General features: G+C 38.2%; 1 protein-coding gene across 2 annotated transcripts in view; it reads right to left on the reverse strand.

Annotated features, from left to right (window-relative positions):
- Scgn (secretagogin, EF-hand calcium binding protein) overlaps positions 1 to 15,652 on the reverse strand; it is a 44,676-nt gene that overhangs the window by 22,810 nt on the left and 6,214 nt on the right. For both annotated transcript variants that reach the window (XM_074082759.1, XM_074082760.1), the window contains 4 exons: positions 13,055 to 13,147; positions 10,589 to 10,678; positions 6,209 to 6,265; positions 5,715 to 5,792 (listed from right to left, as the gene is read on the reverse strand). In XM_074082759.1, the coding sequence (XP_073938860.1) occupies positions 5,715 to 5,792; positions 6,209 to 6,265; positions 10,589 to 10,678; positions 13,055 to 13,147 (318 nt within the window). The remainder of the gene's footprint in view (positions 1 to 5,714; positions 5,793 to 6,208; positions 6,266 to 10,588; positions 10,679 to 13,054; positions 13,148 to 15,652) is intronic.

Consider the following 15,652-nt stretch of genomic DNA (forward strand, 5'->3'; position numbering starts at 1 on the left):
TGAGAGTCACAATGTTAAACAGGTGGTAATGGAAAGCCTCAACACAAAGGTGGCTTTTAAGTAAAGACCTGAAAGAAGTGAGAACAAGTCATATGCACATCTAGGGTTAAAGACATGGTAAGTTCAAAGGACCTGTGGCAGCCCACATGTGGCATGTTAAAGTAATAGAAAGAATATTAGATGGTGGGGTGGCAAGAACAAGACATGTGGAGAATAAAAGAAAATGAAAGAAGCAATAACATGGTATATGGCTAGGCGGTGAGAGTAAGAACTCTGGCTTTCTCTTGGGTAGGCAGAAGTCATTGCAGGGTGTTGAGCTAAGAAATTACGTAATCTGTTTCGCCACACAACAGAATCACTCTGACTGCTGTATTTAAGAGTCTATAGGAGATAAGAGTAGAAATAGCAGTATCTATTGTGAAACCTCTTCAACATTCCAGATAATAGATAATTGTGGCTTGGAACAGAGGGAGATTGGCCAGATTCAGGATAGACTTAGAATGTAGCTGCTACAGTTTGAGTGTGTACCCCAAAGGTTCACATGCCAGAAGCTTGGTGTGATGTTGAGGGTGTGGACCCTTAAGAGGTAGGGCCTCATGGAAGGTGGGTAGATCTTTGAGGAGGGATTAGTGTAATTCTTTTGCAGAGCAAGTTTTTATAAAAGATCAAACCTGGTCCCTGAGTCTTTCTGACTTCCTGTCTGACCATATGGTGGTTCTCACATACATTCCTGCCATTATTATTGCCCTCACTAGAGACAAAATGGATGGGTGATCCAATCTTGATGTTTCAGTCTCCAAAACTGTGTGTTAAATAAACCTCTTTCTTTATACACTATCCAGCTTTGGGTATTTTGTTATAGCAACAGAATACAAACTAATGCAGTAACCAATGGGATTTTCTGATTAGATATGGAGTGATAGAGAAAGCATTAAAGATTATTTCAAGGGAGTTTTCTCTTGAGCAACTTGAGACCAAGTTCACATTAACCAAGATGAAGAAGATCACCAGTGGAACAGGTTTATAATGGAAGGTCAGAACTTCAATTTTAAACATTCTAAGTTTGAGGTACATATTGGATATGAAAGCGGAGATGCACATTGAAGTCTACCCAAGAAATTCAGTTAAGTAGTCTGAGTCAGATTATAAATTAGAGATCATCAGCCTTTAGTTAGTATTTAAAAATCAAGAGACTAGTTGAGATTACCAGTAGATACAGAAAGAGAAGGCATTTTAGGACTGAGCCCAGACATGTTTCAGGCTGGTTTGTATCAGAAGTAAATGCCTGGAACAGGAGAGGAAGCCAATAGGAAGCCAGCTGCTTTAATCCAAGATGAAAAATAAGAGCCAAGACCAGGATAGAGGATGATAACCAGATTGACACCATACAATTCTTTATCTGCCAGAGTGTCAGATTTTAATTTTTCATTTTGCAATAGTCCAAATTCCATTCTTTAAGTTGGTATGTGAACTTACTTTCTCCTGGAGGTATCAGTTTACATTTAACAAAAATAAATATTACTTAATAATATGCTATCTAGACAGCTAACCTCTTCCCCTGCCTGGTGTTGTCAGCATCTCCTGACTCAGTGACACAATGTGATCTTATAATAGGTTGTTTCCTTCCCTGTCCAAAGCATTCATTAGGCATCAGGATAAGACAAGGTGTGCAGACCTCAGCTTTCCATTTCTGATGGTCTGTTCTGCCTCGGCTCATTTATTAGTCATGCTTTAGACTATTTTTCAAATGTGCCAATCCTTATTCAGTCAATTTGAATTCATTTAGCAGATTACATCTCTTAAGAAAAGCATTTGATGTTAAACCTCAGAACTAAATATTTCACAAAGTGTTGCTATGACTCCCTTCATTGTTTAATAAAAGTTCATTAAAGCAGCAACGATGTGATTTTGCACTTGGTGAATCACTTAGGACTCAGGATATAGAAGTCTTTTTCAAGAAAGTGCAGTTTCTAAAAGTTAATACTTTTTATAACTCAAGAAAAAGTAAGTCTCTAGGAAAATGTAAAAACTCCTTTAAAAAAAACCCCAATGGTCCAGTTCCAAAATCTTTTTGTTGGTAAGTGTAGTTGCCTCTATAACTTAGGGAAAGAAATGAAAAAAAGATTTGCCAAAATTTCCTTAGACTCATTTCATGTTCTGATCAAACTCTGATCTTTGGGTAGAAGCTCACAAGGTTCCCCAATGCTTAGCTATCAGCTCAGTGTATAAAGAGTCAATGAGGGGCCACTTGGAGTTTGACTGGTCATAGGATCATCTCAATGTGACAATTTAGAACAAAAGTGAGTATTTAACTGCAGCATAGAAGAACAGAAAAGCCACAAGGGCTTAGCAGAAAAACAGATAGAGAATACCAGGAAAAACATTGCCAATGGACCATTCTCAGCTTTGATATTTTACAACACCAAGTGGAATATCTCTGTTCTCCCTTGGCTACTTTATAGGACTATCTCCCCTGCTGCCTCTGGCTCTGGCAAGAGGCCTGATTTCCTGTTTTCCTGGTCCTCCTACCTCTTGTTCTCAGCATGGGGTTCCAGGCTTTCCAGCCATCTCTGCCCTCTGAATTCTGCATGGCTCTCAACTACTGACTGTTCAGGATCTTTCCACTGAGCCGCTGCAGTGAAGGACCCCAAGGACATCCATAAAGGATAGAGTTCAGCACTGCCAGGCACCCTTTCTGGCTCTGTACACGAGGGTCTTGCTTAAGGGAAAAAATTTCAGACATTAAGGTCTGCTTAGGGAAAGTTCTGTCTGTATGAAATGCTGAAGTGTGCCATATGTATCCTATCAGGCACTCTAAGAGGAGCAGGAGCCATAAGGGGTGCAGGATATCAAGAAACACAGACAAGGCAGGTAGGAGGATCCCAAAAAGAAACAGTACTTATTTTGTCATAGTTTAGTCATAGTTGGCTCTTAGGTAACAACTAAAAATTTGGTTTAATTTTCAATAAGTAGCCTACTGTGTGCTAGTGCCCATGTGAGGGCTTAGACAAAGAGTTAAGATGCCATCCTTGCCCTTGGAGAGTCATGGGCTAGTGGGTACAATACCTACCAACAGATAACTTCAGTGTCATTCTTGACTCACCTAATAAATCAGAAAATCATCTTGATTCCATCTTTAAAATATATTTAGTTCTTACCTCTTCTGTACCCCAACCTGGTGATCCAACCTGCTACCATCTCACCTGGGTAGCATCATTGATCTCTTATGGTCTCTTGGTTCTATCCTCTATCATTGCCTATTTTGAGTTCATTTCAACACAACAGCCAGATCATCACATCCTCTGCTTCAACTCTTCTGGCATTTCCTCATCTCACTCAAACTAAATCCCAATTCCTCACAATGGTCTAAAAAACCCCAACATGCTGTGTTCCCTGTTTTTTCTCCTCCTCACTCTGCTCTGGCCATAAATGGCCCTCCTGTTCTGAAACATTGCAGGTGCACTCCCAGCCTGGGGGTCTGTGCTTGCTGTATCCCAGTCCTTCCTCACATCTCACCCTTCCAAGAGGCTACCCTTCCAGATACTCTCTCGAGTCCTGTACCACAGCTCACCTGCTGGCACATTCATCCTCTTCCTGACTCAACTTTTCCAGTTTTTCATAACACTCATTACCTTCTATCATGCAGTATAATCTATTTATTGTGTCTATTGTTTATTGTTTGTATTGTCAGTCTTTCCATGGCCCATTTTTGCTCACTGTTGAATCCCCAGTGACTAGAATAGTGCCTGGGGCATAATAAGCATTTGACAAATAATTGTGGAATGACTGAAATGAATGACTATGATAAGATGGTAAGAGGCACAATGTGCTATATAGGGACATAGAGAAGAGGTACTGGAATTCACTATGAAAATTTCTTAGGGCAAGACAATATCTAACTGAATCTTGAAGGATAAACATGAATCAGATGAAGAAAAGTAGGGAAAACATAGCTGAGCTATATTGAGAAGCCACAAAGTAGTGATTTAGAATTATTCTCTGGAGGTGGGGAGATGCCCTCAGAGTCAAAATGCTTTCTACTGGAAGAAATGCTGGAGATACAAAATACAAATATATTCATTATGCAGATCATGTTTTATAAATTAATAGAATTGAGATAGCAACAACCAGTGTTAATATTCTATTAAATCAATGTTTAAAATATTTGATCAAAGTACATTGTATGCATGTATGGAAATATCACAATGAAACCCCTTTTTACACGAATAAAAATATATTTTAAAATATGTTCATTAGAACACCTCATTCTTCTGGGTTCCTGGTAGTCTCTGTCTAATTTCCTCCTATTTCTTCTGTTACAGGGCTTTCCTGGAGCTTAGGTCAAAGAGGACCTGAGACTGTCCTGAGCTGGAAACTGCTTCCTGCCCTGGGAATTTTCCACTGTACCCTTGAGTACTGAGCACATATTTACTCAGGATTTTTAACATAATTTTGCATGCTATTAAAATAAATCAACATAGTAAGAAGCCAAATTGCTTCCTTAATTGAAATACTGTCCTGGGATTTGATTCTCTCCTTGGCATAATCTTTTCTCCTGTCCAGGCCATTTACAAATCATTATGGTCAAGAGCACTTTGTTCTTCCCCAGTGCTGACTCACTTGAGTAAGGAAACATTCAGAAAGGCCATAGTCAAAAAGGAAGAGAGGTGGGAAAATGGAGGACTGAAAGCCAGGGGAGCTTAGCTTCCAGTTTAATTAGCCTGTTTGAGTAACTTAGCTTTTCACAGTTACCTGATCTTTAAAATGAGTTTTGGTATCTGGAAACACCAATTCAAGGCCTTTTATATACGTGATCCTGATGGCCCCAAAATATTTAAAACATTTTTATTAGCATATGATAGTTTCATTAGTATATGATAGTTATCTGCAAATTTGAAAATGAAGCACACACTGAGGATAGAAAGGAGCTAGGGGAAGGCAGTAGGTAGAGGAGCCAGATACAATTCAGTACAAATTGTGGACTAGTACTGGGAGAGATGCATCAAGTTAAGTATTGAAGGAGAATATGAGGATGAATGAGTTCACCAAAGGCAATATCTTCTTTATGATTATTCAGGGAAACTGACATGAAATCATCTTAGGGGCATTTGGTACAGGATGCCAAAAAAGGAGTGTGAAATAATAAGGATCACACTACAATAAGAGCCAATGTCTATTGGGTGCTCATATGTTCTACACAGTGTACAGTGCTTCATATGTATCGACTCACTTTACCCTTATAGTAATTAGGCATTATTGATCCTCATTTCATGGAAAAAGAAAATCAAAATTAAGAGACTTAACACTTTTCCCAAGTCATAGCCACTAATGACTCACTCCCTCCATCTGACTTTCTACTGCTCCAAATCAACAGCTAGATGAGTAGAACCATCCACTCTGGTGACAGGAAGCTTCCATTTGTTTAGTCCTGATTGTCAAGGTCCATGTTTACCTGTTTCTGTGTGACTTTGATTAACAGTGAATTTATTGGCCTGGTGCTTAGAAACCTAATGTTGACTGAACTTTTCTGATCTCCCCAGAGACAGGTAAACAGCCTTCTCTCTTAAATCCATGCAACCTGCTTCTGAGAGAAGCTACAATAGCTCAATTTTAACCAATGTTTTTCATGCATTCACTTAGCTGCAAAAGTTTCTTGAGAATCTGAGAAGGCAGCAGGAAAGGTACCCTCATGGAGATAACACTCTGTTACTCACCATGGTGCCAGTGTATTCTTCCAGTTTAGCCTCAGAAATAGCCTTCTTGTGGTGAAGGAAGAGGTCTCGCAGGAAATTCTGCCACACCAAGATAAAAGTGACATTTTATATAGTGAGCAAATAATCTGTCAAGGCCTCTAGAGGCCTTTATTTTTAGGGAGTGTGGTTTGTTCTAAAGAGAAAATAAAATGGTTTCAACAGCAATAAGTTCAAGAATGGAGGGCTGCCACTGTACAAAGGATGCTCTTGAAACCCAGAGAAAAGCTCCATGCATGAAATACAATCATAAATGCTCAATTATACCTCCTTCCCAAAGACAGTAATATGACTTACACTTCCTACATCTTCTATACCTAAATACACTTTTTTAAAAGTAACAAATTCAAATCTACATTTCTTGGGCCCACAGAAGTCAAATTTATGATACACATATATCAAATTCCCAAGGCACACAAACCCACCCTTTACCCAGTGACATTCCCAGTGACACTTACGCGAAGCTCAGCAGCTGATATGAAGCCACTGCTGTCTGCATCATATTTGCGCCAAATCTGAAATATCAAAAGTCATTAAACTGATTATCTTTAAATTCTTTGGGGTTGACTCATGCTGCTTTCTATAGTTCTGCATCTGAAAATGAGTACTTAACTAAATGAAAATAAGACTTTTTACAGGGAGTTTTAGGCTTTCATTGGTGACAGCAAATTGTTTGTATGGAACTCAGCAGAAATGGATCATGGCATTCATTTGGAGCCACTGAAGAGGACCACTAAGCCAGGGTTCTTTTGGAAAGCTCAAAATGGAAAGAGCAGGGATAGATTTTGATCTGGGGCAATGCAGCAAGCTAAAAAATCTTTGTACTAAAATACCCCAAAATGCAGGATACTGTTGAAACAACTCTTTAAATGAACAGCTGAGCTAGCTAGCAAGCAAGTGAGAGGACATCTAAGGGAACTAACATGATAAGGACACACACATCCAGATATGCAATGTAGGACTGAAACCAAAGCCTGTCCCAACTATATCTGCTTATCTCTAGACACACAGATTTATCAGAAAAGTGCATCCATGGTACACATGAGACAAATCCCAGGACAAACACAGGTGGCAAATCAGACTGAGTCACCTGTTTAAAACTAAAACTAAAGAGCGATAACTTAATGAAGCACTGAATTAAAAAAAAAAGCTAAGGTTGTGGTGCACATGTGTAATCCCAGCATTGTGGAGGCAAGATAGGAGAATGGTGGGTTAGAGATCAGCCTGTTCTACATGGTAAAATCCTGTCTCAAAAGAAAAAAGTACAACACAAATACACTGCAGTAAACCCTTCTAGAGACATCTTTCCCTCATGGCCTTGGCTGTAAGTGGAGGGAATAAGTTAGCTCTGATAATTCCCAGTGAGAAGCCATCTCCCTCACTAATCTGAGGCCAGCATTCATCCAACTGAAGACACATTTGCATGCTGAACTATATATAAGACAGAACAGCTAAAAATCTTTGAGGAGGCCACAAACTGCTTTCTTTAATAAATGCTGTTCCTTTAACCACCTCTGATCATTCCATGGGCAAGTCTCACATCAGTGGCAAGCTCCCTAACTCCTGTACAGAATGGAAAGTAGCATGAAGTATTTTTTTTTCCTTTAGTAGGCAAGATCCAGAGGCCCTGCAGGGATAGAGGGTGGTGTTGATCTTCATCCATATTTAGTAAGAACTGTTCAAAAATGTCACTCTTTTCACTCAGTCTATGTCATTTTTGTCTGAATTTAGTAAGGCTTACAAAATCAGTATGTTAGGTGTGATTTATATTCTACCTTTTGTTGGGTGAACATACCAAAATTATAAGAATTTCAAGTAATTTTTAAAAACAATTTAAGTGGTTTAAGAATGTTATTTACCAAGCATTCTCCATCTAATGGTCTTACACTTTTATTACAGCTAATCCATTGGAGACTAAAAGACTTTTATGTGGATATTCAGCAAGCCAATCTTTAAATAATGAAGGCAAAGTAAAGAGATTTCTAAAGAAACAAATAGTTTATTAACAAAAACCCTTAGGAAAAGGTTATACTGTAGGAAGAAAGAAAAACATGAAGAAGGAAATCTAAGATGCAAAAAGAAATGGCAAAGATAACAGACAATGTATGGGCAAATTGAACAAATCTTGATTGAATAAAAATTGTAGTGTTACGAAAACAAGATAGGGCTGGGGCTGTAGCTCAGTGGTACAGTGCTTGCCTAGCACGATCAAGGCCCTCGGTTCAATCCCCGGCACCACAAAAAAGAAAAGGAAAAACAGAAAAAAGAAAAGACAGAAATACTATCCTAGATAGATAATATTGAGACTTGAGTTGTGTTAAGAGCTAAAGTGTTAAGTTAGAATTTCTTCAATTTAAGCCATATTACACATATGTATGGGAACAACACAGGGAAACTCCCTGTGTAGCTATCTACTAGCAAAAGCACCATGTTTTGTTATCTTTTATATTTTTTCTTCTACAAAATCAGAGAACAGGAGCAGAAGTGGTGGGGGGAGGAGGATGAATATACAGCAAACAATGTATACACCTGTATGTAAATGGAAAAATGATACATGTTGAAACTGTTCTAGGAATCAGGGGAGGGGCATGGGGGAGAGAAGCCCAGGAGGTGAATTCAAATATGATATATTTGATACATTGTAAGAAACTTTGTAAATGCTACAGCATACCCCCACCCAGCATGACAAATAAAAAAAAAAGAATTTCTTAAAATATATGATATAATGGGTAACAGCCAATATAATTTAAAAAAAAGAATTCACAATGATATTTGAAAAAAAAAGAACATTGTGCAGAGAAAGGAAAAGTTCTTTACAGAATAAATTGGCAAACTAGACAAGATGGGAGAAATAGAATTTTTTTATAACAAGAAGACTCCTTAACACCATTTCCTTTTCCAATTTCTCAAGATTATTCTAGACTGTATGAGGCCTAACATTTTAATACTTTTTTTCTGATTTTAAAATCATGTTCATCATTCAAAAATCAATGAAATAAAAACTATAATATTCAGAAATTCCCACCCAGAGATAATTGGTTATCGCTTCTATGTGTTTCCTTTCCATGCTTTTGACAAAACTGAATTCCATATCTGTCTATAAACTTGATTTGTTAATTGTTTTCATTTAAAACTTTTGACTTTTTTAAACAAAAATCATTTTGAAAATGTCATTTAAAGCAAGTTTTAAATAATTTTGATTCTACACACAGTTTAAAATATAAAAGTACAACAAATATGAAAACACCTAAAATCCTACCATTTATAAACAACCATTATCTAGCTTGTGTTTATTTACTATTTTATTAATGCAAGTATTAAGGTGAACAGCTTTTTAAACAATATTAAGATCACATTGCATATACAATTTTCTTAAGAATATATTTCACTTCCTTCATGTCATGAAACATTCTTTGGAAATTTGATTTTTAGTAATACATAATGTCTGACAATGAGATTTTTCTGTAATGAATCTGTAGCATCTAGAATAGTTCAAGGCATATCAAAGTGCTCGTAAGTATTTGTGGAATGAATCACATAAACGTATCATGAGTGATTTTATTTTTCTTGCATTGCTAGTATTTATGTTATGTTTGATTTTTAACTACAAGTAACACTGCATCATTTAATGTCTATCATTCTAAAGAGAACTTTTGTCTACATCTTTGATTAGACCCATGAAATACACACAGGGAAAAGCAGTCTTTTAGCTTAGTAACTCTTAAAATCTCAAAAAGTAAAGACTTTTGACAAGATTAACTCAGGATAATGACATTTTAGAGGCTTCTGATTGAATTTTTTCATAATTACTTTCCATAAAAATTATTCCACAGTATATGGCTACCAATAAAGCATTAGTGACTATCTTAGGGCTTGCTTAATTACACTGTATACTTTTATGGATTCTGTAAAATTCTTTACCACTCTGATTGTTAAAAAAAAAAAAGTTATTTTAACCCCAGTACTACCAAAAGAAAAAATAGCTATTTTAATTATGCATGTTTTGGGTTATCTGAATTTATTTGTGGTCCATTCAAATTTCATTTGTGAATTGCCTATGCATGCTCTTACTTTATTATTCATGAAGATAAACAAAATAGTGCAAAAGGATGCTATGCTATCATCTCCTAACTGGAACCATGGTAACTATTTCAGAAGTGGGGCCCTGGATACAGTGACTGTTTTGAGTCTGCTGCTGTGGACTTGGATACACTCTGGTCTTCCTTTCTCTGGTGTTTTTCACTAACAGAGCAGTAGCACTTAGAGTCTGAGAGAGAGGTCTCCCAGAGGAAAGACACCAAAGGGGCCATTAAGACTGCCTTTAGCTTTTACTTAAGCCCAGTGGTTGCAAACAGGAAGTAAGTCTACTGGCTAGATAAGCACTCTAACAAATTATGTTTTGTCTGCACTGAGCCTTCAAAACTAGAATGAGTTGTCAGTATTAAAAATAGATAGTTTCATAGAGAATCTAGATTTTTAGGTAGCATTCTTAGAAGACAACACTTCATCCGATCTCCACAGGACCACTAGGTGGGCCTCCTGCTCTCCAGTGTCCATAGTCCCCCACTCCACTCTCCTCCACCCTCCCATTCCATTCTTCAACCTACCAGCCTGGCCCTTGCCTAAGCCTTCCTCTAGCCCAAGTCAATGGAGTCTGTCAGCTCAGGAGCAGCCCAGGCCAGTAAAGACAGAGCACATTGGGATTTGGGGCTAAAGGCCCAGCTCATTACTAAGGGTTTCTTTGCTTGATCTTGTCTTCTGTGCACAGCTCTACCTTAGGGACTGAGCAAGAGGGCTGGCAGCCACAACCCTCTTTCCATGGAGACACAACCACTTACCTGCATAAACTCCACACTGTTGTCTAAGGGTGTTTCCAGGCGAAAGAGCAGAAGAAAGTTTTCATCCTCAGACAGGAACATACAGGCAAGCTAAAGAAACAAAAGAATAGCAGTCATAGATACTAGCTAGTATCCATTTCAAGGGTGCTCCCTGGGCAACAGGTACATGCTAAGGGGTAGAGGACTCAGATCTCTGAAGGTAGAGAGTCCTGCTTGCAGTTCTGTACACTTCATTGTCATTAATTACTTATTGCTTCTTTTGAAAAGTATCATAATCCTTCTAGGTATGAAATACTATGGATAGCTACCTTCCATGAGCTTTCAATACAAAATAAATAAATAATAATAATAGTAGTAATACATTTGTTTAGCACTCAAAATAGTCCAGGTACCATTTTAAGAACTTACAATATTAAATTAACTCTATATAGTAGGAAAAAAACAAGCAATGTTTATATGTGTCCACATTGCTCTAAGATTTATATATGCTAATTCATCTAATCCTAACAATCACCCATAAGGCACACACATGCCATTAATAGTATTTTCTGATTGGGAAACTTAGATAAAAAACTTGTCAAAGTTATGCAGTTGGTAAGTGGTGGAGTTCAGATTTCAGGCAATCTTGAGCCCACACACTTACCCACTGTGCTTTGTTGGTGAGATGCTATATGGACAAAGTACTTCAGTGCCATATGTAAAAGCAGCAATAATGCTCTCCGGTTGAGTCCTTGAATGTTGGCTATGTTTTATACTTTTTACCATTATCAGTGTCTATTTGATATTCTAATATTCAAATATGATAAGTTCAACCAACCAGTTTCCTATATAAGCACCAAGTTGATTTGTTTCACTCATTCCCATAAACACAGGCAATATCTTCTTCCCCTACTGATTGTAACACTTTGTTTCAGCACACTGACAAGTTTTCTTGGATTTCTTTTAGTGTGTATTGTCTTTTGAGTTATCCCCATAAATGATGGTTAATTCCTGAGTTTTTCTTTCAGCACCTTGTGCATTGTCACTGAGAAGTCCAGAGCACATGCTGTTGGTGAGTTTTAGGCATGATTGGCTCACACTCTCAGATTCTCTTGTTGGATGTAGGTCAGCTCAAGGATGCATCATGCTAATAATAACCATCACATATTGATTGGGTGCCTAGCACATGACAGGCACTTGCTTGGTGATTTTCATTTACCAGCTCATTAAATTTTCTCACTAATCCTTTGGAATAACTATGTATTCCCCTTCTACTGTGATAGGGTCTAGAGTGAAACCAAATTCCTCCTGCATTACTTAACCAATTATGTAATCTTGGGCAATTTAATTGATATTTCTATGCCTCAATTTTCTCACTTGTAAAATGGGATAATAATATTGATATCTGATGCTTATGTGAAAACTAAAAGTAAAATGAGCCAATATCAACAAACTGTTTAGCAAAAGTACCTGGTATGCATTAAACAGTCCATAAATGGTAACTACTACGTAGGTAAAAATGATGAAATTGAAGCTCAGAGAAACTTAAAACCTTGTCAAAGGTTTCATATTCTACCATACTGACTTTGTTTGTCCCACCAATCCACGCAAGGTCAATTAGAAGTAGGAACTGCTTTTTAAGACTAAGCAGTGTTTTTTCACATAGGGATGTTGCAGGCTAAGAAACACAATTACAATGTAACTCACTTATGCAAATATTTAGAAACCATTCTGTCTTCAACTTTGGAGTGGCACAGAGAAGCCCTGGACAAAGCAAATACACAGATGATCCCCAAGCCTCACATTAGTTTTCATGAGGGTTAGGGGGTTCCATCTTGCTTTCTGTAAGAACATCTAAAACGTGTCAGAGTGGGCACTTCTTACATCATGAATACGTGCAATTTAAGTATGTGGAATAGTCATTGCTACAGAAGGAGACTGTGAGGGGAAATAGACCTTGCTTTACACTCATGGGCTTGAGAGTTTCTATGGAGCATTGGGAACCATCGGTTGCTCTACAAATCCCAGAATTCCACAACAAATCACAGGAATATCTACCTGCTACTAGTGAGATAATGACATAGTATTCAATTATGTATTATGCTTTACTTGTTCATTAATTAGGTCAGTAAATATTTATTAGACACCACTGTGTGCTATGCTCTATTCTAAGAGCTGGAGAACACAACAATGACCATACAGTCATGAGTACTTTGGTATACTTACTTTTCCATCGATAGGTTTTTACTATTGCATCAGCTACAGTGCAAATGGTTGGTTACCTATACAATTTGCCTTTGAGTAAAAATGATGGAAACAGTTACATCTAAAAATCTAGGGTTATGTAAGCCAACTGCCTTGCAGAAAGTTCTAATTTTCCAGTAAGATTTCCATTATCTTTCAAAGGAAATTACAGCCAGAAGGTAAAGTCAGGAAAGAAACAGTCAAGAAAGGTGTAGCCAAGAAAGATACAATGGTGAGAGGTACCTCTTTCATCTGTATGAGACCTTCTTCAGTGACATCATGGGCAGTCATAAATTGCTGCTTCACCTTGTGCACATTTTCTTCCATGAGCGTGTCCTGCAAGGAGCCACATATAACCACATTTAGCCAGTGGGATCCCCAAAATGTAGTTAGGACAACAGAGTGTATGGTATTTGAAGTGGGAAACTGGGTTTCTTGGACTCTCAAACTGAACTTCTCTTCTTGTAGAAGAGAAAACAGTGATGGAGGTTCCTGGAGCAACCAACCATCTAAGTCTTGATTATGTAAAAATATGAAATTACTAAAATATAGGTGAAAAGAAACTCAGATTAGAATGCTGAAAGAAAAAGTTTGAATAGCATTACATATTTGTTTTTGAGAAGGGCAAAGGAGGAAATAATTAAAAAGGAACAAAGTAATTTTTGAGTTCACAAAGTTGCCAAATCTCCCCCACCCTGTTGTTGTGGGGTTTTGTTCGTTGTTTCTTTTTTTGGTGGCATGGGGAACTCGGGGTCTCGTGCTTGCTAGGCAGGCCAGCACTCTACCTCCTGAGTCACACCCCCAGCTCTTTTCACTTTAGTTATTTTGGGGAGGTAGGGTCTTATATTTTTGCCCAGAGCTCCTACTCCTACTTATGCTTCCTACCTAGTTTGGATTACAGATGAGTACCACCACCCCTGACTTATTGATTAAGATGAGTTTATTACTAACTTTTTGACTGGGCTGGCTTCGAACTGTAATCCTTCTGATCTCCATCTCCCAAGAAACTAGGATTATAGATATGAAGTACTGCATCTGACACATCACGGTCACTACAGGATATGTGATATATAATCAATAATAAAGAAAGAATTCTGATGCAAGACTGAAAAGCATAGATAATCTCAAACATTTCCCAATTTAAATATTCCACACTTGTTAGAATTCATGCTGAATTAATTCTCTCTAATAACACCATCCTGTTCCTGCTCCCAAACCAATCAGCTGTGAGTTGTAAGGACTGAGAAGTGATACTGTTGACTGACTCCTATCCCTGCTGGTGTCAAGTGAGAGTGACTGAGCTTCTAGGAGACTCCCTGGATTGCACTGCCACATGCATATGTGCAGCACACTTCTCTGGTGGTCTTGGACTAACCCAGTTCTTCCCCTTCTCTCCATTTGCTGTTCTCAGGAATAACTGTAGAATGTAATAGGAATTAAACATTCTGACAGATTGAAACAACTCAGGCTCTGTTCCCTCCCTCCTAGAGTTGAATGTCCTAAAACACTTAAGCTCAGCACAACACATTGCCCCCAGATGTAAAACCAAGAGCAGACAGTTTTCTGTTCGGTAGGTGTGCCAAACACTGCAGGGCTCAGGTAACATCACCTGACCATTACCTCCATCACAGGTTGATGGGAGATGTCTTTCTCCTGCCTTCCTTTCCACTGGGACCTCTCTCTTATGAGCTTCCCCAAGGGTGAGAAGATGGTGGGAAGGGAAGAGTGGCAGAGAAAAATAGCTACTTACACCTACTGCACAAGAAGAGGAAAGAAGGCAAGTGAACAAACACTTGTGGAATGCCAGCCAGGGGATGATCACTAAGCCATCTTCGTCCACAAATGGCATTTCATTGAATCTTCCCAGTGGCTTTGGGAAATAGAAAAACAACACTACAGCTCTCAGCACCTGGCTTTATTGCTGGCCTTTGCCTCTACGGATATTTTCTTTGTTAGTTTTATTTTTATTTTTTTATTTTATGTGTTCAAGCTTCTGACATTGAAATTCTCCTTTACTACTCTCCTATTGGCTGAGAAGAGGTATCCAGTTTTTTTTTGTTGTTGTTTTTGTGTTTTTTATTTTGTAGTGTGGCTTGAATGCCTGTCAGTTGTACCTTTTTGTCCTTAGGCAGCCATCTCTTCAGTTGTTTTTTCATATGGTCAGTGTTCCCCAGGGAGTGGAAAATCTAGGAGAAGAGTAATAAGAACTCTACCTTCTAGATTTTGAGACACAAAAAGAGGAAAACTTCAATTAAAGATAATTTTGCCTATTGCTGCACTTTGAATCATGGTGCATGTCTCTTTCAGATCAGTCTTGCTGACTTTAAGGGAAAGAGTGAAGGAGAAAAGAATCAGAGAATGTAAGGCACCTTTCCCTAAGGCTCTTCCCTTTCATTTCACTAATGAGGAATCAGGCCATTAGCAGCACTCAACATGCAGCTGGATATTAGCAGAAGAAGAGTAAAGTTAGCACATTGGAAAGTGTACTGGTGTTTTCCACCATGCCTTACTCTTGCCTCATATGAGACAGACAGCATTGAACAGAGCTATTAAAGCTAGACACTAAATGGTTTGTAAGTGAGAAGTGGTTCAAATAAAATCAAGGATAACTTGGTGACTTGCTTTGGTCTTTCTTTAGCAAAGATTCTGGCAGTCAGTTAAATAATAGGATGCTCTAAATAGTATGAGACCCTGAAATTTTGAAGGTCAGTTCTTAGCGATCCATGGGGCACCTTGTCCAGCAGAAGCAACTATATGCTAGGGAGCTAGAGCATTATTACAAGATTGTGGCCTTTGACATTGGGATCCTGTCTCACCAATGGCAGAATGTGAGTGCACAGC

Source organism: Castor canadensis, chromosome 8 (assembly GCF_047511655.1).
Source record: "Castor canadensis chromosome 8, mCasCan1.hap1v2, whole genome shotgun sequence".
In the NCBI taxonomy this organism is placed as follows: domain Eukaryota; kingdom Metazoa; phylum Chordata; class Mammalia; order Rodentia; family Castoridae; genus Castor; species Castor canadensis.